Raw genomic sequence first — 25,756 nt, 5'->3', positions numbered from 1 at the left:
AAAGTTCCCACCAAGTTTCTCCATACCCCATACCTGACACAAAAGCCACAAAGCCCCAAGACCTTGAGGGTTTCTGCTGTGGTGCCAGTGGGCATCTTAACAATGATCAAAGTCAACAGATTACCAGAGGGCACTGCCTATTGCACAGCCCTTTCCATAGCACCTCAGGACCTTCACACAACCCAAGGAAGGCAACCCTCTCCCAATAATGACTAAGATTGTAGCCCAAAGAAATGAGGAAACTCAGAAATGGAATTAAATTGATGTGAAGAGAAAAAAGGGAATAGATCAGAATGTCTGGGTTTAAATCTGGCCCTGCCATTTACCAGCTATGTGATCTTGCTCTGATTCAGTTTCTGTCATCATCTGTAACATGCAGATAATAATGATCCACCTACCTTGTGGTTTGTTGTATATATTAAATGAGTTAGTACAGGTAAAGCACTTGGAACAACCCCTAGCACATTAGTAAGGGTAAATAAGTGCTAGCTATCATTATTATTACCTGCATATAGGTGCAAAAACGATACCTAGTACCCATTTATCACAGTTTGCAACTACACGTTTATTTATATGATTGTAATAATGCCTGATGCCTCCATGAAGCTGAAAGCTCACAAGGTCAGGAACTGGCCATGCACTGCACACTGAATTAGTGTGGCTGGCTCTAGGCTTCTCCTGTAGATAGAAAGTATGTAGGATAACCTTGCTTTCCTTTAACAATAAAAAGAAATCCAGTCTGTCCTGAAATGTATGTGTGCATGTATAGGAGAGAAGTGGTCTAGCCACAGAAATGTGTGACTATGGAATCTACACATTGCAGTACTTTTTTTTTCAGTGAGTCAATTTAATCATGAAACCAAGCTAGTTTCCACAGCTAAGCTCCCAACAGTAAGGTAGAAAAATATATCTAACAAAGATTTTCCAGAATTAGAGAACAAAAAGCCATATCATCCACTGATAAGTACAATCATCCTAAAAAGATCTGATACATCATCCTTTTCTTCTGACAAAAGATTTTCCAAGTAGCTCTAAACCATCAGAATGGTTAATTAGCTGGGAAAATTGATTTCTCCATCCCCGTGACACTCGAGGCAGCTAGCAGGCTGCTGCAGTAGTCGTTTGTTTTCGTGGTGACAAGAATGGTTGCACCTTCCTCCATGGCTGGGAGTGGAAAGAAATGGTCAGAATCGACCTTTGGTTTGCTCCTGACACAGTCTTCACACGTACATTCTTCCACTGTGTACCCGAGGCCTCTCGAAAGAAGAGTTTCCACACCAGTCCCGCCATCGTCGCTCTCATACAGGTCTGCATTCGCATCCTTCTGGAGAGCCGGTCCTGATTATGCAGAAACAGAACAGTTAACCTAAACTTTTCAGGGCGCATGGTTGTGCCAGACTTAGCAGCACACATCCAGGATCAAAGCAACGTGAGATGCGTCTCTTCCCACAGAACAAATACGTGGGTCCTACACTAGAAGTCATGAACTGACAGACCATGGGCCACATTGGGTTCAAAGACATGCTTGGTTTAGGGCGTACAGTGTTTTTAAGTGTTTGCTTGTCTGTTTTACATTGGCCCACATTTGAAAAGCAAGAGATTTTACATACAAATCTAGACAACTGGCCTCTTTTTTTTTTTTTTTAAGAAAACAAAATGTGGCCACCAGGAGCCTACATTCCTACACAGAAACAATTGGGAGTCGACAGCTCCTGTCTCCTCCAAGCAGGGCATGGGCTCCCCTATCGCCAAAGCCTCAAGCAGCCCACTACATTCATTCCTCACCCACTTGGCCCTTGGATGCATTAAGGTACTGAGCCTTTTTACACATGTGAAATGACAAATTACCATATGTTACAGCACACCAAAATCAGTCTTGGGTGACACTTTAGAATTCACGGTAAAGATGCTTCTCTTACAGAGCATTTTGTGGCAGATTACTTTTTTTTTAAAATGAATCTGTCATGATCACAGAAGGAAGGAGTCTCCACTACATTCCCATATATGTCTACGAAGGCACGTTTACTACTTCCTCAACCTTCTGCAGCGTAACTCCATCTTCCAAAACGTCACACTAAAGTCACTCCCCACCTGTCTCTCAGACCCCAGGCAAAAAAAGAGAAATGAGTAAATCATATGGAACAGCCATCTCCCTCCCTTTACTGCACTAGAAAGCAAATGAGGTGGATGCTTTACAGATTATGCATGGAAAATACATGCATAAAGAAATAGGGCAATGGCTGCAAAGTGTTCGGGAATTAGATCATGGGCAAAGGTGCTGAAATATTTTTATCTTACAAAGCCTTTAAGTAGAACATCCACCTCTCTGGGACTGGTTCTCTACTGCTTCATAAAGATAAAAATCTTTGAGATGATTGCTTAAATAATCCAGGAGCAACTGGTATTCATTTCTAGCATTTTTCGCAGTAAAATGTTCACCCAAGCAAACAACACTTATATTTGTATGAAAATATGGCCACGGCTCTTGCCAAATATACTTTTCCCAATAGTACCAAACCTGGCTAGCTGTTTCTGATAGCATGACGTTTAATCAATGTGCTAACTTTGTCAAAGAGATGGATGTTTCCCAAGGAAGCCTCAGTACCTCGAAAGAGTAATTAGAAAAAATGTTGGGGAAGGCTGACATTGTAGGACATCAGCGAAGAAGGTGTAAAAATCGAAAAGAAAGCTCGCTTCTTCCAAGAGTTCATTTAACCTGTCATCTAATACACTCAGAAGGGCCCTTACCGGATGAGATACTCAAACATGAAAAAAGAAAAGGAACTGAAATTCACCATAGCCACCTCTTGGAAACAGATTTCAAAGATGAACCATCAAACCAACCTGTGTTTTTAAATTCATCCTTTAATGGCTGGGAGCTCATCTTCCTGAGCAAGAACATCAACAGGAAAACTGTCAAAGAAACTATCAAGCTGAGGCCCAAACAGGTCCAGAGAATTGCATTTGTTCCTTTCACTGAATTAAAAGAATGTCAGAGAGATAATGAACTGATAACATCATATCCACATCAAGTAAAGATTATTTGCCGTCCAATTCCCCTAATTCCTCAGCATTGACTTTTAAATTCTAAACAATACTTAATTAGGAGAGCTGATAAAAAATCTCTGTTGTTAAGATTGCAGAATAAAATTGAGTTCAGTTCTGAATAATTGTTCGTTCCTGTTGGCATTTAAATGATTGCCTAATTTTCTTCCTCTTTTTGATCCAGAAAATATCACCACCTTCCCCGTAATATTTCTTCTTTGAATAAAGTCAATACAGAGAGAAGACTTCATACCAATGAGGAATTGTTCGAGCAGTATTACTTACTTGTATTACAATAACGCTGACATATTAGAGGAGGGGTATTAGGGCATCGAAGGTGACACGGTTTGCAAGCATTCAGCAATCTGTCAAAATATTCATTTTGGAAGCACTGTTGAGCCATCTGGAACCGGATCGCAAAAAGAAACAAGGAAACCACAGAAAGAACAGCATGGGAGGACAAGTAAAATCTCGTTGAGAATTCCCCAGCAAATGTAATGACAGCTGCTAGAATGTCGAGGGAAAAAAAGAACTTCACATCAATGACTTGGTTCTTATGGGGGCTGACTCTTTGTACCATGGCTAAGGATTTGAATACCAACACTAATTCCAGTTTCTAAGTTTGAGACCTGGGTGGGGTAAGAGATGGGGCGTATGTAGCAAGGGCTATGGTTTATACCTGAAACAGAAACTGCTTATTTATAGAGGAAATTTCTCAGGCAGGTGACAGTTGCAGGATGTCGACAAGCCTGAGGCATCAAGCAGAAGGTTCAGTAACCATTTTTGGAGCATCTGTTTGTGAGCTGTGCTGTGTGATGGGCCCCAGGGAGAGAGATAAGACAAGGTCTGTGTCCCTTAAGAACTAAAAATCTAACAGAGGAGATAGAAATTAACTCAAATAACCACAAAGTGTAGTAGGAAGATAGAATATGAGAGGGAAGGAATATGAAGCATGCCTACCAGGTTTTAAACCTAGGAAGAATCCCAGAATTCCGACAAATAGGGATTTCTAGGGTAAAAGTTAAATTGGCAAGAGGGTTGGGGGGAAGATAGGTTTGGGACATAATAATAATATATGAATATTAATATATTATTAATATCTCTGTTCCATTGTTGAAATTTTAGAAAAAAAAAAACAGTTGAGCATGTAGAAAAATTATCCACAATCATAGCATCCAGAAATAATCACTGTTAGTATTTTGGTGTATCACACAGAGTTTGCAAACAGGCCTGCCAATGTGTTTTTTTGTTTTTATTTTTTTTATATTACAATATAGTTGATTTACAATGTTGTGTTGGTTTCAGGTGTACAGCAAAGTGATTTAGTTATACATATACTTGTATCTATTCTTTTTCAGATTCTTTTCCCATAAAGGTTATTACAGAGTATTGAGTAGAGTTCTCTGTGCTATTGCTAATGTGTTCTATTTGGCCAACTCCTGGGAGGATTTCTGTAGGTGGATGGAGGGATAGATAGACAGATAAATAGACAGATATATAGGGAGGTGCATTTTCCTTTTTACATAAATGGAATCACATGCGTTTGTTTCTAACGATACTGAGAAATAAATCAACATCTTACATTCCTCTAGGGTCCAGGCAGTGAGGTCAACAGGTGTGACACCCTGGGTGGGACAACCAGGAGCTGAAAGGGCTGGCCCAGCAGGTCCCACGCCCTCACGCTCCTGCCAAATGGTGACCTTTGGGAGACAGGAAAGGACACAGGAAAAGCATGATGAGAGATAGGCAAGGACAAAGATTACCCCCTCCTATCAGCCAAGCAAGGAGAGCTTCAGGAAAGGATAGGAAGTGGGGTCAAATTCTGCAGAAAAGTCAGAGGTGGTGCACTAAGGAAGGGGGTCATTGGTGGCCTTTGAGTATGTCAGTGGGCATATTGTAGGTATTTAAGGAGTGGAGAGGAAGAGGAGGTGGCCAAGGTGGGCCACGCCTGGGAAGTCTGGTGGAAACCAGAACTGAGCCTCGATGTCTCTTGGAAAAGAAAGCACTACTGTTTCTGACAGATGTACTGTCAGAAACAGGTGCCTGAAGTCCCATGTAGAAGGACATTCACTGCAACATCATTTGTATTCACAAGAGCCTGTCCATCAGTGGGGAATCCACTGTAGAATACGACACAGCCATCAAAAAGAATGAGACCAATGTGCTCTGATATGAACAATACATCACCAAGTGGAAGATTCAAGGTACTGAGCAGTGTGTTTATAATCTTCTCTCCTGTGTTTACAAAATAAAATATGTAGGGTCTATATATAGAGATATAAACATACGCTACACCTGGAAAGATACTCAGGAGACTGATAATAATCACTGCCTCTGGCAAGAGACATAAAGTCCAGGGTGGAAGAAAATTTTAAAAACTTACTTTTCACTGAAAAATCTTTGGTACTGCTTGAATAACTTTTTAAATAATAATGATTATTTTTTTTAATAAGAACCATTTTTTTAAAGGGTGCTGTCTTAGTCCATTCAGGCTGCTATACAAAATACCATAGACTGGGTGGCTTACAAACAACAAAAATATATTTCTCACAGTTCTGGAGGCTGGGAAATCCAAGATCAAGGTGTCAGCAGATTTGGTGTCTGGTGAGAGCCCACAGAGAGCTAGCTGTCTTTTCACTATAAACTCTCATGGTGGAGGGGGCAGGAGATCTCCCTGGATTCTCTTTTATAAGGACACTAATCCCATTCATGAGGGCTCCACCCTCATGACCTAATAATCTCCCAAAGACCTCCAAATGCCATCACACTGGGCATTAGGTTTCAACGTAAGAATTTGGGGTGGGGGGACACAAACATTCAGTCTACAGCAACTGGGGAGCTTGGAGGAGGGAAAAGAGCAGAGTGAAAGAAAAGTTTCCCAAAGATGAAGAGCATAGGCTAAGGGGGCAAGAGTAAAGATTAAAGAAGTCAGAGAAACCAGTGATGGGCAGAGTCTGAGACAGTGTGAGGCCTGAAAGCCAAAGCACCAAGGAAGCCCTTCTCTGGCAACCTCACTGAGCCGTACAAGCAGTGAAGGCCTGCCAAGGTTGCTCTTAATCCCTTGTAGGCCTCGGGCATCTTGGAGAAGCCCAGGAATGGTTCCATCCTCAGAGAGGTCACAGCAGACATCTCCTGGCATGTTGCCAAGCCTCTCAGATGTGCTGAGTGGGCTTCCAGGGACCAGGCCGGGAGGCTTCATCTTGCCTCAGGCTCTCTCCCCACAAGCATCTTCTCTCCCCCAGTTGTTTCAAGCTTGAACCAGAGAGCGCAGGCCTTGGAGCTGTACCACATCAATGGATGGGCGGCCCAGAGAGGATGATGATGCCATCCTGCTGAGGCTCCCCAGGGTAGCTCTGGTCCCTCCCCTTCCCCAGGTTTGCTGTTCAGCTTGTTCAGCTCTCTCTTAGGTTCTGTGAGGAAAACCTGTGATCCTTCCAATAAAATCCCATTTTGGCCTTAAGTTAGCCAGAGTCAGTGTGGGTTGGTTGCTAACAATCCAAAAACCAAAATAAAATCCTTAACCATTTTATCCCATTCTTAACTACTTCCTCCACTCTTGACTAAAATGTCGACAATAGACACTGATTGAGGGCCTTCCCCTTTGCTCCTCAGGATAAGGGTGACTGGTGAATTCTGGCATCTTAGGGTCAGCTGCTTCTCCTCCATGACAGGAAAGGAGGCAGTGAAACACAGACAGATAGAGATAAGTGTGCAAAAGGATTTGGGAGATGTCATACTAGTCAGGAATCTTTCCATAAGAAATGACATAAACACTGAAGTTCAAAAAGAATTTACTGGTATTATTGCTGAAAAGTCCAATGGTAAAATCAGCTTTAGTAGTTCAACTTTTGACCAAGTTTCTCTCTGTCACTTGCCTCAGCAATGCCATCTTCTGGGTCTTGGCTCCATTCCCAGGTCTTTTCCTCATGGTCGCAAGAGAGTTGCAGCACTTGCAGCCCTCACACACTAATTCCTTCTAAACTCTCCCTCATCATCTCATCTGCTCCCATGTTTTTTTGCTTGCTTGTTTTTTGGTTTTTGTTTTGTTTTCATTTTTGTTTTTTTGGCCATGCCATGTGGCTTGCAGGATCTTAGTTCCCCAACCAGGGATTAAACCCATGCTCCCTGCAGTGGAAGCACAGAGTTGGGCCACCAGGGAATTCCCTGCTCCCATGGTTTGAAACCTGTTACCTTCCAAATCTATATATCCAACTCCAACCTTGGCCCTGAAATCCAAACCTATCTACCAACTGCCTACTTGGTACATCCATTTCAAGTCTAAGAGGCATCTCAAACTTTATTAAAGTGCATTTGGATTCTCCAAAAGGGAAAGAATGTATGCAGTCTTTTCAAACCTACTTGGTCATTGAATTCCTTTTTTCAAGGACCACCTATGAACATCTAGGAATATATGTTTTATGGAACATAATTTGGGAAAAATCAGGCCAGATTATCTCCACAATTTCCTCCAGTTCTCAAAGACTGTGATTTGGGGATTTAGCAGAGTGACAGTAACACAGAAGTAGTATGGTTTTAAAGCAAGGATTTTTTTTTTAAGTTTCGTGATAAAGTTTGTTGACATGATAACATCACCAAAAGAGTGCTGGGTCTGACCTCGCTCTACACAGAAAGAACAGGGAGGAAAACCAATCCCCAAGTCAGCATCAAGCTTCAGCAGTCACTCAACGCTCTAAAGAAGCTAAGAGACGCTGCCTCAAACTTCCAAAGCCATTAGCGTGTTCTGCAAGGAAAATTCCATCCATTTAAAAGATCCTTTATCCAAATTACTAAACTACCAGCAAGCTTTCACACCAGAACACTTTGACCTTTTAGCTCTTAACTCCAAACCAACAGTACACAAGTTCTTCCCAGGACTTTAGTAGATTTTTCACTTGGAGAGGGAAATCTAGACCTGCATTAGTCCAGGTTCTCCAGAGAAACAGAACCAACAAAATGTACATATAGAGAGAAAGAGATTTACTCTAAGAAACTGGTTCACACAATTATGGAGGCTGAGAAGTCCTAAGATGTGCAGTTGGCAAGCTGGAGACCCAGGAAAGTCAACAGCGATGGTGTAGTTTCAGTCCAAGTTTGAAGTTCCAGCTCAAGAGCCAATGGTGTGAGTTCCAGTCCAAGAACCAGCAAGCTCGAGACACAAAAAGAGCTGATGTTTCAATGTCTGAAGACAGGAAAAGACTGGTGTCCCAGCTCAATAGTCAGGCAGATCTTCAACTCTCTGGATGAGGGCAGTCTACTTTTACTCAGTGTACTCATTCAAATGCTAATCACATCCAAAACCACCCACACAGACACACCCAGAATAATCTTTGCCCAAATATCTGGGCTCCATCAAACTGACACATAAAATTAACTATCACAAGGCCCTTGACTACACATCCAATCCTTGCCTTCTGTTGACCTCCTTGAATAATCTCTGTTTTATGCTGTGCTACCTGGTTACTGTGGGAGCTGTGTCTCCCAGAATCCCCATCCCTGCACGGTTCCAGGATAGAGCTGGCCAACAGAGGAACATGAATGAGACTGGGAAAGCGGATGGGAAGCAGCAGCCACTGTTCTCCAGAGGACATCACAGTCGCATGCAGTGATGGATGGTCACAAAGATGCCTAATGGGTTCAGGTACATCCTCATTCTCCTTTGCTCTACGTCCAGCTCTTCTTCCCACCTGCTGACCCTGCTGACCAACAGCAGCCCCAGCCCCACCATCTCGCCATCAGCTTACCTGCTGATTCACAGAGGCGGGGGCCACACACAACTGTACAAGCTCCCCCTCACGGCCCTCTGTTAGCAACTGGATGTTCCCGACTTCTCAGATCAACTGGTCGGTGATTCCTCTGGTCCTCACCTCCCCAGCTCCTCTAACAATTGTAGAAGGTCTGATTCCTACAATATGTCCCTTACGCTGTACCATTCATGGTGGCTCAGCTCCCCTGACCATCCTTGACTGATACACCTCTTTAATCTTGTTGTTTTGAACCTACAGTTGAAATGATTCACTAAGAACTGTCCAGATCCTGCCCTCAGAGTGGCACAGCATTATGATTAAGACACAAGTTTTGGAGCCAGAAAAATCTGAATCCCAGCTTCACCACAGTGGATCCTCTGTGGCCTTGGGCAAGTGGTCTAACCTCTCTGAGCCTCAGTTTCCTTATCTATAACAATGTCCTTGATAATACATCAACTTCCTGGGATTTTTGCCAGGATTAAGTAAGATAATCTCTAGAACTCATAAATTTATGTGCAGGGCTTCCCTGGTGGCACAGTGGTTAAGAATCCGCCTGCTGATGCAGGGGACATGGGTTCAAGCCCTGGTCCGGGAAGATCCCACATGCTGCGGAGCTACTAAGCCCGTGTACCACAACGACTGAGCCTGCGCTGTAGAGCCTGTGAGCCACAACTACTGAGCCCACGTGCCACAACTACTGAAGCCCACGCACCTAGAGCCTGTACTCCTCAACAAGAGAAGCCACCACCATGAGAAGTCCGCGCACCGCAACAAAGCGTAGCCCCCACTCGCTGCAAGTAAAGAAAGCCCACGTGCAGCAGCGAAGACCCAACACAGCCAAAAATAAATAAATAAATTTATTTTAAAAAATAATAAATTTATGTGCAAATAATTTATGAGCACAGTTCCTGGACCAGAGGAAGTGCTCAGCAAACTTTAGTGATTTTGTTATCATTAACGGGAAGCTCAGAGCCATTCAACCTCTGGGAAGGTTGTTTGCCCAAGTTTGGTTAGAGCAGTATAACTGGGGGGAGACCCCACATAAATGGGATCATCCCCAAACCAAAGTCAGGAAACCAATATTATGCATTAATTGCTGGAATTTCAAATAAATTAATTAAAATGCTAGAATTTCAAGGGATGATGAAGCAAAGGGGCACTGCAAGGGTGGAAGGCAGAATGTGTTTAAGTTTGAGAGATGGGTTAAGGCAAGGGGTTAGTACTAAGGTAATGAGTAGCAGGCAAGAGTGAGCATTCTCTTTTTATAGGATGTCTGATGTGTAGCACAGAGCAGGCACAGTGGCCTATAGGAAATCTACAAGTTCAGTCCAAAACCCTTACCTTTTCCCAAAGTAGAAAAATAGCTTCCAGAAATTCAAATATCATTGCAATACTGCATCAACATCTAGATGTTTTAATGTCATTTACTTTGGTGGATGTACATGGTATTTATTATAACACATTATTTTGTGAATCATTATTTAGTGCTTTCTTTAATTAGAGAAGGTTAGACAGTTCTTATTACAGGATTTGGATTTGGATAAGGTGATTTGGGAGCCAGTGCAACAAAACAGGCTTAGCTCTGGACTGGATGTTGACAGGTTGTGGGGTTAACTCTATAATTGGGGTATAACTATGTATTAGTCAAGGTTTTCCAGAGAAGCAGAACCCATAGGAGACAGAAAGGAAGATAGATAAAGAGATGAGAGGGAGGGAGAGAGAGAGAGAGAAAGAGAGAGAGGTATTTCAAGGAATTGGCTCATGCAGTTGTGGGAGGGAGCAAGTCCAAAAATCACAGGGCAGAGCCCAGAAGGCTAAAAACACAGGGAAGGGTTGATGTTACAGTATTGAGTCCAAAATCCAGGCAGCAAGCAAGGCAGGCTGGAAATTCTAGGGTTTCTATGTTGCAGGCTTGAGGCCAAAACTTTTTGGAGGGAGAGTAAACCTCAGTCTTTGCTCTTAAGGCCTTCAACTGATTGGATGAGGCCCACCCACTTTATGGAGGGTAATCTGCTTTATTCAAAGTCCACTGGTTTGAATGTGAGTCGTGTCCAGAAAATATCTTCACAACAACATCTAGACTGTGTAACTCTGGTGATCACGGGAGCTGTTCCCAAGAATACAGTTCCCTCCTTCAGAGCACAAGGCAGGATTGTACTTTCCATGCCCCTCTTTGAAGTTACACATAGATGAGTAACTTGTTTTTGAATGTGAGCAGAAGGGACATGTGTCACTTGAAGACAGAGGCCAGTGCTTAATTCAACCACATTCTCTTTCTCTCTGCCATGTTGAATAGCAATGCCCCAGCTGGTGACAGCTCCGTGGGCCTGGGTTCCAATGGGAGGATGATTGAAGCACAGCCCCAGCTGACCCAGTGGGAGGTTATGGGCTGAATGTGCCCCCAAATTCATTTGGTGAAGCCCTAACTCCCAAAGTGATGGTATTTGGAGGTGAGGCCTTTAGGAGGTGATTAAGTTTAGATGAGGTCATGAGAGGCGAGGCCCTTATGATGAAATCAGTGCCTTATAGACACCAGAGAACTTTCTCGAGCACTCAAGTGTCATAGGTGGACACAGGGAGAAGGCAGCCTACTGCAACCCAGGAAGGGAGCTCTCATCAGACACCAAATCTGCTGACACCCTGATCTTGGACTTCCCAGACTCCAGAACAGTGAGAAATAAATTTCTGTTGTTTAATCCACCCAGCCTATGATATTTTGTGATAGCAACCCATGCCTCCTGAGACACGTTGCATGAATGAGATCTGGGTGATGTTTGTTACTGCAACACAACCTCGTCTATCCTGACTGATACAGAGTCCAGAGCCATGGTACTAACCATTGTGCAGCATTGCCTCTTCACTTCCACTGAAAACTTCTTTGTGAGCACTAAATATTTCCAAACAAACTTCTGCTAGTGTACTGCAGTCCAAAATGAAAGAAACCTCAAAAGAACACAAAACTAACAAGGACACAAAGGAACAGCGAACATTAAGGCAGAAACATTGGCCGTCTGGTGTACCCATAAACTGCCAATGATTTGGTTTCTTATTCAACTTGAAACAGAGCCTGGGGGAGTCTGGGCTTGTGCTAAGGGGAGGTGGAGGAGATGAAACAGCTCAGAGCCAGGTTCTAATGAAGCAGGAGGCTCAGCATTCCTGCTGGGTGAATCCTGCGATGGTAGATTCCAATGCAAAGACCTTTTCCTCCCATCTCTCCCTCATACTCAGATCTCTGCACATCCCTCAGAAGTCTGTCTGCTCATGGACATGAAAAGGCTAATTTGATAGGGGGCCAAGTCTCAAGGCCGTCTGTTAGTTTTCCAAGAAGATTCCCTTTGAAGACCTGCTCCTCTGAACTCCTGCCATCCCTCAGCCCTATCAGAAATGTCAGCTCTTTAGAATTTTTCAAAGTGGGTTCACTCTGATTTCCAGGGCGTCCTGACTGTTTGCAATTCTAAGACTCGTCATATCAGGGAAGTTTGATTTCTTGTTTTTCAACCACTGACTTCTCCTCGTGACACTTTTTGTCTCCACTGTAAATACCAAAAACCACAGGACACAGAGCTTGCTGACAGTGGTGCCTGCATCATTAGACGACTTGAGAAGCAGAAACAAATCCTCCCATTCCATAAATATTGATTGTGTGCCCACTACGTACTAGGCACTATGCCAGGCACCGAGGTACACCAGTGAGTTCATTTTAGATGTGGTTCCTGCCCTAACGGGGTTTACAGTCTGACAGGGGACACAGAAAAAAAAAAAGAAAGAAACTAATAAATAAAGTACCTACAATTGTGAAAGTGCTATTAAGGAAAAAGCACGGTGCTGAGAGAGCCTGAAAGGAGGTGAGTGAGGGTGGAGGGTACAGGGGAAAGAAACTCCTCTGTTAGTCGGGGGCCCTCTGAGAAGCAGTCACCAAGATGGAATTAGATTGCGACAGGTTTTGAGGGGGGAAAACACTTGTGAAGAACACAGGGAGGGAGCCAGAGAAGGGGGAAGAAACTTCAGACCATAATGCAGGTCTAACACCACTGAAGGAGAAAGGCAAGGAAGGGACTTGGGTAGCAAGTGTCTCAGGCTACAGGGCAAGGTCAGGCTGATGGTGTGTGTGTGTGGGGGGAGATCTTGAGCCAAAGTTGCTCGTGGAGCAGTCCTGGGTCTCACAGGAATGGGCCCAATGCACTAGTCCCCTGGCCGTGCTCGGGCCTGGCTGGGGGCAGCCCAGGGAAGCCAAGTCTCAGTGGGAAAGCAGTAGTGAGCAGTAGCAGCTGGAATAGTCAGGCAGGCAGGCTCCCTGCAGTATCTCCCAGGGGTCACTGACGCGGCCATCAGTCTCCAGGATTGTTTGGGGAGCAGCCCTGCATGATTTCCAAGGGCCTTTCTTATGAGGGGAAACTGCTTTTTAAATTGGATAATGGGTATCTAGGGTTCATTATACTATCTTTTCTATTTTGCATATGTTATGAAAGTTTTATACTATGAAATTTAAAATTTTCGTTTAAAAGTATATGCCGGGACGTCTTTGGTGGCGCAGTGGTTGAGAGTCCGCCTGCCAATGCAGGGGACACAGGTTCATGCCCCGGTCTGGGAAGATCCCACATGCCACGGAGCGGCTGGGCCCGTAAGCCATGGCCACTTAGCCTGCGCGTCCGGAGCCTGTGCTCTGCAACGGGAGAGGCCACAACAGTGAGAGGCCCGCGTACCGCAAAAAAAAAAAAGTATATGCCGCGATGAAGAGTGGCCCCTGCTTGCCGCAACTAGAGAAAGCCCTCGCACAGAAATGAAGACCCAACACAAACAAAAATAAATTAAAAAACAAAAAAAAACAAAAAAAAACGGGAGTCCATGTATTTAAAAAAAAAAAAAAGTATATGAAAGAATTTATTCCAAGGTATTAAGAAAGAATATCTCTGAGTATCCTTTTATGGGTGATTCTTATTTTTGTCTGTATTAATTAATTTTTCCTAATAAATATATATTACTTTTACAATAATAAAAAAGTTATTTTAATTATAAAATTTTAAATAGGCATTTTCAAGTGATTTTTTTTAAGTGTAAAGTACTTGGAACAGTAATAGTATTTATGAGTAGCACACAATTTGAGATACCTTAGGTTTAAATCCAACAAAATCCATCTATACACCATGTTAATTCAAATAAAAATTATTTAATATCTTTTTAAAATATTTATTTATTTATTTGGTTGCAGCAGGTCTTAGTTGCAGCATGCAGGCTCCTTAGTTGCAGCTCTCAGGCTCCCCAGTTGTGGCATGCAAACTCTTGGTTGCGGCATGCATGTGTGATCTAGTTCCCTCACCAGGGATTGAACCCCAGCCCCCTGCATTGGGAGTACGGAGTCTTATCCACTGTGCCACCAAGGAAGTCCCTTATTTAAAATCTTAACCAATGACATATAGAATAAAGTCAGTGTGGTATATAGGTGAAGATCATAGTATTCAGAATCGGGCAGGCCTGGTTACATTCCAGCTGTTGTCACCTTTTAGATGTCTGACCTGAGCAAATTTCTTCGCCTCTGCAAAGGGGCCAACATCTACCCCATAAGGCTGTTGTAAGACTATTGCAAAGCAATCTATATAATACAATTATTACAGGGCCTAGAACATAGAAGTAATCTCTAAGTGGCTTGTCATACCTATTGTTTGATAAATATTTTTGAAGTTTGAGTAGTTCCATAATCTACAACTTCCACATCACCTGGGTGAATATCAGGATCATTGTTAATACAATTTGTACCATGTCACCAATCAATGATCACCTACAAATATTTAATGGTATTACGTGGAGTCTAATAACCTAGACATATTGTACCTCAAAAAGATTAAGAGTATCAGTTAACATGCCAAGAAAATTATTTATAAATATCCTATGGCTTAGAAAAAGAGATGGCATAATTATTTTATGGTTGTTTCTCTCTCCCGTCAAGTTCAAGAACTTTTACGTTCTCTCCTGTACTTTTGCGAAAATACTCTTTCTTAAGCTATAAATAATTTTAAAACCTGCACATTTGTGATTCGATGAATTAATTAGCAGAGTGAGACTGGGCTCTCCTCCATTCCTGTTGTGAAGTCATTCAAATACCTAAAGCAAAAGTGTGTGTTTCACAACTACTCCACTTCGGTTTCTTCATGAAGGAGATTTGGGTACAAAACGCACTGAGGGGGCTTCCCTGGTGGCGCAGTGGTTAAGAATCTGCCTGCTGATGCAGGGGACATGGGTTCGAGCCCTGGTCCGGGAAGATCCCACATGCTGCAGAGCAACTAAGCCTGTGCGCCACAACTACGGAGCCTGTGCTCTAGAGCCCTCGAGCCACAATTGCTGAGCCCACATGCCACAACTGCTGAAGCCTGGGCGCCTAGAGCCCATGCTCTGCAACAAGAGAAGCCACGACGATAAGTCCGCGCACCGCAACAAAGACCCAACACAGCCAAAAATAAAAATTAAAAAAAAAACGCACTGAGGAAATTGACTTTGAGAAGGAATCCTAAGCCCCAAGCAGTGGTTGTGTTCTGTGATACATATGCACTGCCATTTTATCACAATCATCTTCCATAATGTTTCCTCTCAGGGGTGTAGAAAGCCTCAGAACAGATGCCTCTGATTAAATGTAGAGTGGGGACTTCCCTGGCGGTCCAGCGGTTAAAACTCCGCGCTTCCACCACAGGGGCCGTGGGTTCAATCCCTGGCCAGCAAAATGTATGTATAAATAGAGAGAGGGAGAGAGGGAGGGAGAGAGGGAGGGAGAGAGGGAGGGAGGGAGGGAGGGAGGGAGGGAGAGAGGGAGAGAGGGAGAGAGGGAGGGAGGGAGGGAGAGAGGGAGGGAGGGAGGGAGGGAGGGAGGGAGAGAGGGAGGGAGGGAGGGAGGGAGGGAGAGAGGGAGGGAGAGAGGGAGGGAGGGAGGGAGGGAGGGAGGGAGAGAGGGAGGGAGAGAGGGAGGGAGGGAGGGAGGGAGGGAGGGAGGGAGAGAGGGAGGGAGGGAGGGAGGGAGGGAGGGAAGGAGGGAGGGAGGGAGGGAGGGAGGGAGAAGAGTGAATCCCTGCCATGACCATGACTCAAGGTGACTGTCCCTCTCTCTAGGACACAGACTGCAAAGTTGCCTGTCATGCATCTTCTTTTGATTCACCTTTTTAATACATAGTACTTTCTTTTCCTGACCTTTGCTCTCGTTTAGATGCAAGAGCGACTTCAAACCACAGGGAACGTTCCTGCATAGAATCACCACATCATGGAGTCAGACATCCTGATTTAGGATCCTGGCAAAGCACCTGTTTAGTCACGTGGCTTTGTCAAATTTCTTTAACTTGTCGGAGCTTTGGAGATTTGGCTACTTACTCTGTGTCAACGAAAAAAATTAATCAATAGTCCAACTAAGAAAGAAATGGAAATTTTTATTTGAGCCAACCTAAGAATTATAATCGGGGAGACAGTCTTTCAGAAAGCTCTGAGGACTCTTCCGCCCGTTAGAGGTCAAAGCACAATTATATAAGTTTTTGAGACAAAGGGTTAGAATCAAATAACATCTTATTGACAGTTTACACAATCCAGATCTCACATATAGAGCACTGAGTGGTAGGTCATGGGTCATCAGGGCCCCTTACAAGATTAAGAAGGAAGGTTATCTCCTAAGGAGGTCTGGTTAATGCAGATACACAATATACACTAAAGGAGAGGGAGGAGGCCCACATGGGTCCCCAAAAAAGTTTAAATTTTTCTTGTCTTGCTATAAAATATGAATTTTATTTCACATTCTGTAAAAGAGAAACAATAATGAAATCACTTAACACATGAGTTGTTCTGAAGATTAAATGAGAAACTACTTAGGACACCAGGGATGTGACTGTGAGGTGGGAATGGTCCACCCAGAGGGAAAGTATTCAATCACTGATATTGTTTAGAATTGTCTTGGGACACCACTGAAACTCAGTACCTGGCACTCAGTATGGACTCAATAGATGGCAGTCATTTAGAAGCTCAATTTAGGGAATTCCCTGGCAGTCCAGTGGTTAGGACTTGGCACTTTCACTGCCGGGGCCCAGGTTCAATCCCTGGTCTCGGAACGAAGATCCCTCAAGACATGTGGCGTGGCCAAAAAAGAAAAAAATTTTCAATTTAATTTTAGTTCATGTCATTGTTTTACCTTATTTTATTTTAATAACAGTTCTATTGAGATAGAGTTCACATACCATAAAGTCCATTCTCTTAAAGTGTGCAATTTGGTGGTTTTTAGTATATTCACAGAGTTATACATCAATCACCATTATCTTATTCCAGAACATTTGCATCACCCTCTAAAAAACCTCCTACCCATTAGCAGTCACTCTCCATTCTCTGGCAACCACTAATTTGCTTTCTGTCTCTATGGATTTGCTTATTCTGGACATTTCATACAAATGAAATCATACAACGTATGGCCTTTTGTGTCTGGCTACTTTCACTTAGCATAATGCTTTCAAGGTTCATGTGTGTTGTAGCAGGTGTTAGTACGTCTTTCCTCTTGATGGCTGAATAACGTTCTGTTGATCTACCCAAGACCAATTTTCTTTCTCCATTCATCAATTCATGGACATTTGGGTTGTTTCCACTTCTTAGCTATTATGAATAATGCTTATGAGCATTCATGTGCAAGTCTTTATGTGGACACATATTTTCAGTTCTCATGGGTGTATACCTAGGAGTAGAATTCTGGGCCAAATGGTAACTCTAGGTACAACTTTTTTTTTTGGCATGTGGGATCTTAGTTCTCCGACCAGGGATCAAACCCGCGCCCCTTGCATTGGAAGTGCAGAGTCTTAACCACTGGACTGCCAGGGAAGTCCCTATGCTTAACTTTTTGAACTGCCATCATTTTATTTAATTATTCACCATGGTTTTCATCTTAGTCAACAATTCCTTGTTTCCACAACTACCTCACATCCAAGGGTATCTTATCCATAGCCAGAGACCAGTGTTTCCTAAAATGGCTTTTAAGGAACACTAAGTCCCAAAAGATGTTCCATGAGAAATAGATCTCACATTCAAAAAAATGTAAGAAAATGACGTATGCCACATATTGTTGACTTATAATGCAAATTTACATTGTGAAATAAAATTCATATTTTATGCCAAGACAAGAGAAATTTAAACATAAAAAATTCTTTCTACCCTTTGGCCACCTCTCTCTCTTCTACTGTGCACTGTGTCTCTGCATTATGCATTGACCAAACCTCCCCATCAGCAATACCTGTTCAACCATAAAGAGCAACATGCTCCCAGCATCACCAAGACAACTCCTTAAAAGATGACATTCCGGGCTTCCCTGGTGGCGCAGTGGCTGAGTCCGCCTGCTGATGCAGGGGACACGGGTTCGTGCCCCGGTCTGGGAAGATCCCACATGCTGCAGTGCAACTGGGCCCGTGAGCCATGGCTGCTGAGCCTGCGCGTCCGGAGCCTGTGCTCCGCAATGGGAGAGGCCACAACAGTGAGAGGCCCGCGTATCGCAGAAAAAAAAAAAAAAAAAGATGATATTCCTTCTTGAGCTTGTGAGGGGTCACATGACCCACCACAATGATGCTTAGATCTGGATTATGTAAACTGTCAATAATATGTGATTTGATGTACAGCCCCCTGTCTCAAAAAACTTACATAACTGTGCTTTTACTTCTAACAGGTGGAACAGTTCTCAGAGCTTTCTGAGATGCTTCTCCTGGGTTATAATCCTCAAATTTGGCTCGAAAAAGATTTTCCATTTCTTTCTTATATTGGCTGATTAATTTTTCATTGACAATATATTAAATATTCTGTGAATATTCTGCATAGAGAATAATGTGGAGCTCAGTGGTTCCCAAACATATGTGATCATGGACTCCTTTTCACAGAACATCCATTAACAGAACTGATGTCCTAAGGAACCCATTTTGGGAAATGCTGTTAGAGATGTACACACCATAGGCTAAAATGTACAGGCATTTGTGACTAATCAGTGTTATTTCTCCAGCCAGTAAATGATTCACTCCCTTTAATGAATCTCAGTATTTGGGGGGAAGAGATAAATTTAATGGAAATGTTTGCCAATTTGAACTCCTGGAGGTGGCAGTGCCTAAAGTCACACATTTTTCAGATATATATGCCAATAAATTCCTTTTCCTTTAAATACATGTGAGTTTCTTTTCTGTCTCTTGCATCTTAAAGAGTCCTACCAATACAATTGAGCTATTTCTGGCTTTCTCTGATAGACACTCAATCCCATCAACTGAAAATGTTACCAACAGGCTCTTGAAATAATCAGGATGAATTTAGGAGTGGCGTTGCCAGCCTTGGAACATTGAAAACCCCCTGAATGAGATAGCATCAGGGACCGCTTCCCTTTCCCCACTTGTTAGCTGTTTTGCCGTAGAGATGGGTCATAACTACAACACACTGTGTTATCAGGGCCTAGAATGTATTGGTGAAATGCCCATCAGTAGGAGAATGATTAATCAAAGTACAGTAAATGCATACTATTTAATAAAACATGAATTTTCTTTAGTGATCTACAATTACCTGACTAGCTGGATTAATCAGCTCTCACCAGTCAGTGTGATGCCCACAGCAAGAATAGGAGGAGATACTGAGCTATCACACGTGGGTGAACGTTTGTTCCTATTAGTTGAGCTGTATGCTTATCCCAAAAGTTAACTGTCTGTGTTTCCAAACCTATTTACATTTGTAATTGTTCTTATAACTGTTTGTGTAAATATCACATAAACCAGTGAAAATGTGAAAAATAAAAAGAGTTAGTGCGTATATGAAAACTAAGTTGGTTGCTTTGGAAAGACTTGATAAAAGCACATCAATTTTTATTTAGTTAAATATTCTCTCTTGGTAGAAACCAATTCTTGAGTTTTCCTAGTTTCATAAATTTTTTTGTTTCTATCAGTATTGTGGGATATTTTGTAAGCCCCATAAACCCAAACCTCTCAGGCTGAGTGGAAACAAGTATACCATCCAAAATATGCACAAAAATGCCTAAATGCATTAGGCATTTGAAAAAAGCAACTTGCTATATATTTTCTTTGACACAGTTAACATTAGCAGAAATGTTTAATTAATGTATCCCTTCATAGAATAAAGAAAATACAATGATAATTGTCATTATGTGATAAAAAGTGCATCTTACCTGAAAATTACTTTTCAGAAAACTCACTGTAGTGAAATCAACATTGAATTTATGATGGCAGACTTTTCCCTATCTATGCTGTTTTGTTTTTAACTTTATGGGCGTTTTTCTTGTTTTGTTTTTGTTTTGTTTTTTGTTTTTGGTTTTTGGGGGGGGAGTTTGGCCGCGCCACACAGCTCGTGGGATCTTAGTTCCCCAACCAGGGATTGAACCCAGGCCCTTGGCAGTGAAAGTGCTGAGTCCTAACTACTGGACCACCAGGGCATTCCCTTAACTTTATGTTTTGACAAAATTTCATACTTATAGAAATGTTAACATTTTACACTTGCTCTGTAATTTTCCTCTTGCTAGAGCATGCTCTCTCTTTATATGTATAATTATTGTCATTTTTATCAACGATTTAGGAAGCAACTTTCAGACATGATACTCCTTTACCCTTAAATACTTCAGTGTGTCTTCCCTACAAACAAAAGCATTCTATCACATAGGTACAGTATGATTGTCAAAATCAGGAAATTAATATTGATAATAATTAATACTGATACTATCATCTAAGACCTTATTCAGATTTCACCAATTTCCCACTAATGTCTACAGCAAAAGGAAAACAAAAATTTTCCTGGTCCAGAATCCTATCCTGGAACTGGTCTCCTTGAATCTGGAACTCTGCCTCTGTCTGTCTTTCACAATCTGGGCATTTCTCAAAGAGCCCAGGCCCTTGGGACTTCCCTGGCAGTCCAGTGTTTAAGACACTGCACTTCCACTGCAGGGGCATGGGTTCCATACCTGGCTGGGGAGCTAAGATCCGGTATGCCGTGCTGTGAGGCCAAAAAACAGGAAAAAAAATGTTTTTTAAATAACATAGCGGTGGAGTCAAGATGGCAGTGTGGGAAGACACCAAGTTAGCATCTCCCCACAACTAGGGCACCGGCCAGCCGCTGGTGGGGGACCCTGATGCCCAAGGAGAAAGGAGGAACCCCCAAGTGAACCGGTAGGACATGGGGGGACAGAGGGGGAAGGAGAAGTGGAGGCCAGACAGGATCGGTGCCCCTGAGACTGGGGAGATCAGGAGAGGTAGGCAGGAGGGGCCCTCCAGGAGGAGGGGAGAGGAGCGGAGGGTGATCGACCAGCCCACTCAGTGCACTCAGCCCAGGGAGCCTGCTGAGCCCCCAGGCCGATCCCCTGCCCTCCAAAGTCCCCCTGCCTCCGCCAGCCACATTTGTCCTGGGGGCATAGGAAGGAAGCCGAGGGGAGATCAGGAGAGGCAGGCAGAAGGGCCCTCCAGGAGGTGAGGGAGAGGGGCAGAGGGCGATCGCCTGGCTCACTCGAGCCGTGGAGCCTGCTGAGCTCTCAGGCGGGTCCCCTGCCCTCCAAGCCCCCTCCAGGCCTTGTAGGTCCCTGGGGGGCATAGGAGGGAGATCAGGGAGAAGTAGGTGGGAGGGGTCCTCTGGGAGGACCAAGAGAGGAGCGGAGGGTGATTGCTCCACCCACTGAGGCCCAGGGAGCCTGCTGAACTCCCAGGCCGGTTCCCTGCCCTCCAAGGTCTGCACTCCCCCTGGCCCCATTGGTCCTGGGAGCATAAGAAGAAGGCAGAGGGGAGAACAGGAGAGGCAGGTAGGAGGGGCCCTCCCAGACCCCAGACTAGAGGAGGAAGAGAGGAGAGGAGGGTGTTTGCCCCACCCAGTCAAGCCCACGAAGCCTGCTGGGCTCCCAGGTGAGGTCCCCCGCCCTCTGAGACCAGGGGTGGGGGGCTCACCTGGGCCCCTTCTGTTCCTGGAGCCTAAGCCCCACCCCCCACACCCCCAGGGCCTTTTCCCGTCCTGTGGGTCCTGAGCATAGGCCCCGCCCACCACCCAAACCTCACCCTTGCTTAGGCCCCGCCCCCCACAGCCAAGGCCTTTTCCCCGTTTTTTCTGTTTGTTTTGTTTTCTCTTTTCCCTCCTCCTCTTTTTTACTATTGTGGTACTGTTGTACCTTCCAGTCGTTGATTCATCTATATTTTTATTTTTATATTCTTTCTAACATATCTATTAGTTTCCTAGTCTAATTTTATTTTTTACTGTGTTATTGTCCTTTTTTTTTTTTTTTTTTTTGCCACCCCACATGGCTTGTGGGATCTTGGTTCAGGAGTCAGGGATCAGGCCGAAGCTCCTTCAGCGGGAGCTGCATGTCAGAACCACTGAACTAACAGAGAGCCTCAGACCCCAGGAAATATTCACTGCAGTGAAGATCACAGAGGTCCTCATCTCAGCACCAAGACCTATCTCTGCCCAACAGCCTACAAACTCCAGTGTTGGAAGCCTCAGGCCAAACAAGTAAGACAGGAACACAAACCCACTCATTTAAAAAAAAAAAAAAAAATGAGACAGCAAAAAAATGTCACAGATGAAGGAGGAAGGTAAAAACATATAAGACCAAATAAATGAAGAGGAAATAGGCAATTTACCCAAAAAAGAATTCAGAGTAATGATAGCAAAGATGATCCAGAATCTCAGAAATAGAATGGAGGCACGGATTGAGAAAATACAAGAAATGTTTTACAAAGATCTAGAAGAACTAAAGAACAAACAAACAGAGATGAACAACACAATAACTGAAATGAAAAATACACTATAAGAAATCATTAACAGAATAACTGAGGCAGAAGAATGAATAACTGAGCTGGAAGACAAAATGGTGGAAATAACTGCCAAGGAGCAGAATAAAGAAAAAAGAATGAAAAGAATTGAAGACAATCTCAGAGACCTCTGGGACAACATTAAATGCACCAACATTCACATTATAGGGGTCACAGAAGAAGAGAAAAAGAAAGGGTCTGAGAAAATATCTGAAGAGATTATACTCAAAAACTTCCCTAACAGAGCTTCCCTGGTGGCGCAGTGGTTGAGAGTCTGCCTGCCGATGCAGGGGACGTGGGTTTGTGCCCCGGTCTGGGAAGATCCCACATGCCATGGAGCGGCTAGGCCCGTGAGCCGTGGCCACTGAGCCTGCGCATCCGGAGCCTGTGCTCCACAACTGGAGAGGCCACAACAGTGAGAGACCCACGTATCAAAAACAAAAAACAAAAAAAAACTTCCCTAACATGGGAAAGGAAATAGTCACCCAAGTCCAGGAAGCAAAGAGACTCCCATACAGGATAAACCCTAGGAAAAACACACCAAGACACATATTAATCAAACTAACAAAAATTAAAATCAAAGAAAAAATATTAAAAGCAGCAAGGGAAAAACAAAAAATAACACATAAAGGAATCCCCATAAGGTTATCAGCTGATTTTTCAGTGGACACTTTGCAGGCCAGAAGGGAGTGGCAAGATATACTTAAAGGGATGAAAGAGAAAAACCTACAACCAAGATTACTCTACCCAGCAAGGATCTCATTCAGATTTGATGGAGAAATCAAAAGCTTTTCAGACAAGCAAAAGCTAAGAGAATTCAGCACCACCAAACCAGTTTTACAACAAATGCTAAAGAAACTTCTCTAGGCAGGAAACACAAGAGAAGAAAAACACCCACAAAAACAAACTCAAAACAATTAAGAAAATGGTAATAGGAACATACATATCAATAATAACCTTGAATGTAAATGGGTTAAATGCCCCAACCAAAAGACACAGACTGGCTCAATGGTTACAAAACGAAGACCCATACACATGCTGTCTACAAGAGACCCACTTCAGACCTAGGGACACACACAGACTGAAGGTGAAGGGATGGCAAAAGATATTCCATGCAGATGGAAATCAAAAGAAAGCTGGAGTAGCAATACTCGTATCTGATAAAATAGACGTTAAAATAAAGACTATTACAAGAGACAAAGAAGGACACTACATAATGATCAAAGGATTAATCCAAGAAGAAGATATAACAATTATAAACGTTTATGCACCCAGCATAGGAGCACCTCAATACATAAGACAAATGCTAACAACCATGAAAGGAGAAATCGACAGTAACACAATAATAGTCAGGGACTTTAACACGCCACTTACACCAATGGACAGATCACCCAGACAGAAAATAAATAAGGAAACACAAGCTTTAAATAACACAATAGACTAGATAGATTTAATTGATATTTATAGAACATTCCACACAAAAGTGGCAGAATACAGTTTCTTCCCATGTGCACATGCAACATTCTCCAGGATAGATCACATCTTGGGTCACAAATCAAGCCTTGGAAAATTTAAGAAAATTAAAATCGTATCAAGCATTTTTTCTGACCACAACGCTATGAGATTGGAAATCAATTACAGGAAAAAAAAACTGTAAAAAACACAAATACACGGAGGCTAAACAGTGCACTACTAAATAACCAAGAGATCACTGAACAAATCAAAGAAGAAATTTAAAAATACATAGAAACAAATGACAACGAATACACAACAACCCAAAACCTATGGGATGCAGCAAAAGCAGTTCTGACAGGGAAGTTTATAGCAATTCAATCTCACCTCAAGAAACAAGAAAAATCTCAAATAAACAAACTAACCCTACACTTAAAACAACTACAGAAAGAAGAACAAAGAAAACCCAAAGTCAGTAGAAGGAAAGAAATCATAAAAGTCAGAGCAGAAATAAATGAAATAGAAATGAAGAAAACAAAAGCAAAGATCAATAAAACTAAAAGCTGGTTCTTCGAGAAGATAAAGAAAATTGATAAACCCTTAGCAAGACTCATCAAGAAAAAAAGGGAGAGGACACAAATCAATAAAATTAGAAATGAAAAAAGAGAATCACAACTGACACCGCAGAAATACAAAGGATTATAAGAGACTACTACGAACAACTATATGCCAATAAAATAGACAACCACAAAGAAATGGACAAATTCTTGGAAAGGTACAATTTTCCAAGACTGAACCAGGAAGAATTAGAAAAAATAAACAGACCTATCACAACTAATGAAATTGAAATCATAATTAAAAATCTTCCGGGCTTCCCTGGTGGCGCAGTGGTTGAGAGTCCGCCTGCCGATGCAGGGGACACAGGTTCGTGCCCCAGTCCGGGAAGATCCCATATGCCGCGGAGCGGCTGGGCCCGTGAGCCATGGCTGCTGAGCCTGCACGTCCGGAGCCTGTGCTCCGCAATGGGAGAGGCCACAACAGTGAGAGGCCCGCGTACCGGGAAAAAAAAAAAAAAAAAAAATCTTCCAACAAACAAAAGTCCAGGACCAGATGGCTTCACAGGTGAATTCTATCAAACAGTTAGAGAAGAGCTAACACCAGTCCTTCTCAAACTCTTCCAAAAAATTGTAGAGGGAGAAACACTCCCAAATTCATTCTACAAAGCCACCATCACACTGATACCAAAACCAGAAAAAGATATCACACAAAAAAAGAAAATTATAGACCAATATAACTGATGAACATAGATGCAAAAATCCTGAACAAAATACTAGCAAACAGAATCCAACAACACATTAAAAGGATCATACACCATGATCAAGTGGAATTTATCCCAGGTATGCAATGGTTCTTCAATACATGCAAATCAATCAATGTGATACACCAAATTAACAAATTAAGGAGGAAAAACCATATGATCATCTCAATAGATGCAGAGAAAGCTTTTGACAAAATTCAACACCAATTTATGATAAAAAAAACTCTCCAGAAAATGGGCATGGAGGGAACCTACCTCAACATAATAAAGGCCATATATGACAAACCCACAGCAAGCATCATACTCAATGGTGAAAAACTGAAAGCATTTCCACTGAGATCAGGAACAAGACAAGGATATCCACTCTCGCCACTCTTATTCAACACAGTTTTGGAAGTCCTAGCCATGACAATCAGAGAAGAAAAAGA

The 25,756-nt window shown here is 42.9% G+C and overlaps 1 protein-coding gene across 1 annotated transcript; it reads right to left on the bottom strand.

Moving 5' to 3' along the window:
* Window positions 1–1,048: 1,048 nt before the first annotated feature.
* On the bottom strand, window positions 1,049–3,448 carry TNFRSF17 (TNF receptor superfamily member 17; the record flags this gene model as incomplete). Its single annotated transcript, XM_079719029.1, has 3 exons — window positions 1,049–1,338; window positions 2,845–2,976; window positions 3,331–3,448. The coding sequence occupies 3 exons, from the start codon at window positions 3,446–3,448 to the stop codon at window positions 1,049–1,051; spliced, it is 540 nt and encodes a 179-aa protein (XP_079575155.1).
* Between the last annotated feature and the right edge of the window lie 22,308 nt (window positions 3,449–25,756).

This window comes from Hyperoodon ampullatus (assembly GCF_949752795.1).
Source record: "Hyperoodon ampullatus genome assembly, chromosome: 14".
Classification (NCBI taxonomy): Eukaryota; Metazoa; Chordata; class Mammalia; order Artiodactyla; family Ziphiidae; genus Hyperoodon; species Hyperoodon ampullatus.
Note: the sequence above shows the minus strand (reverse complement) of the source record. Positions and strands in the feature narration are given on the sequence as shown.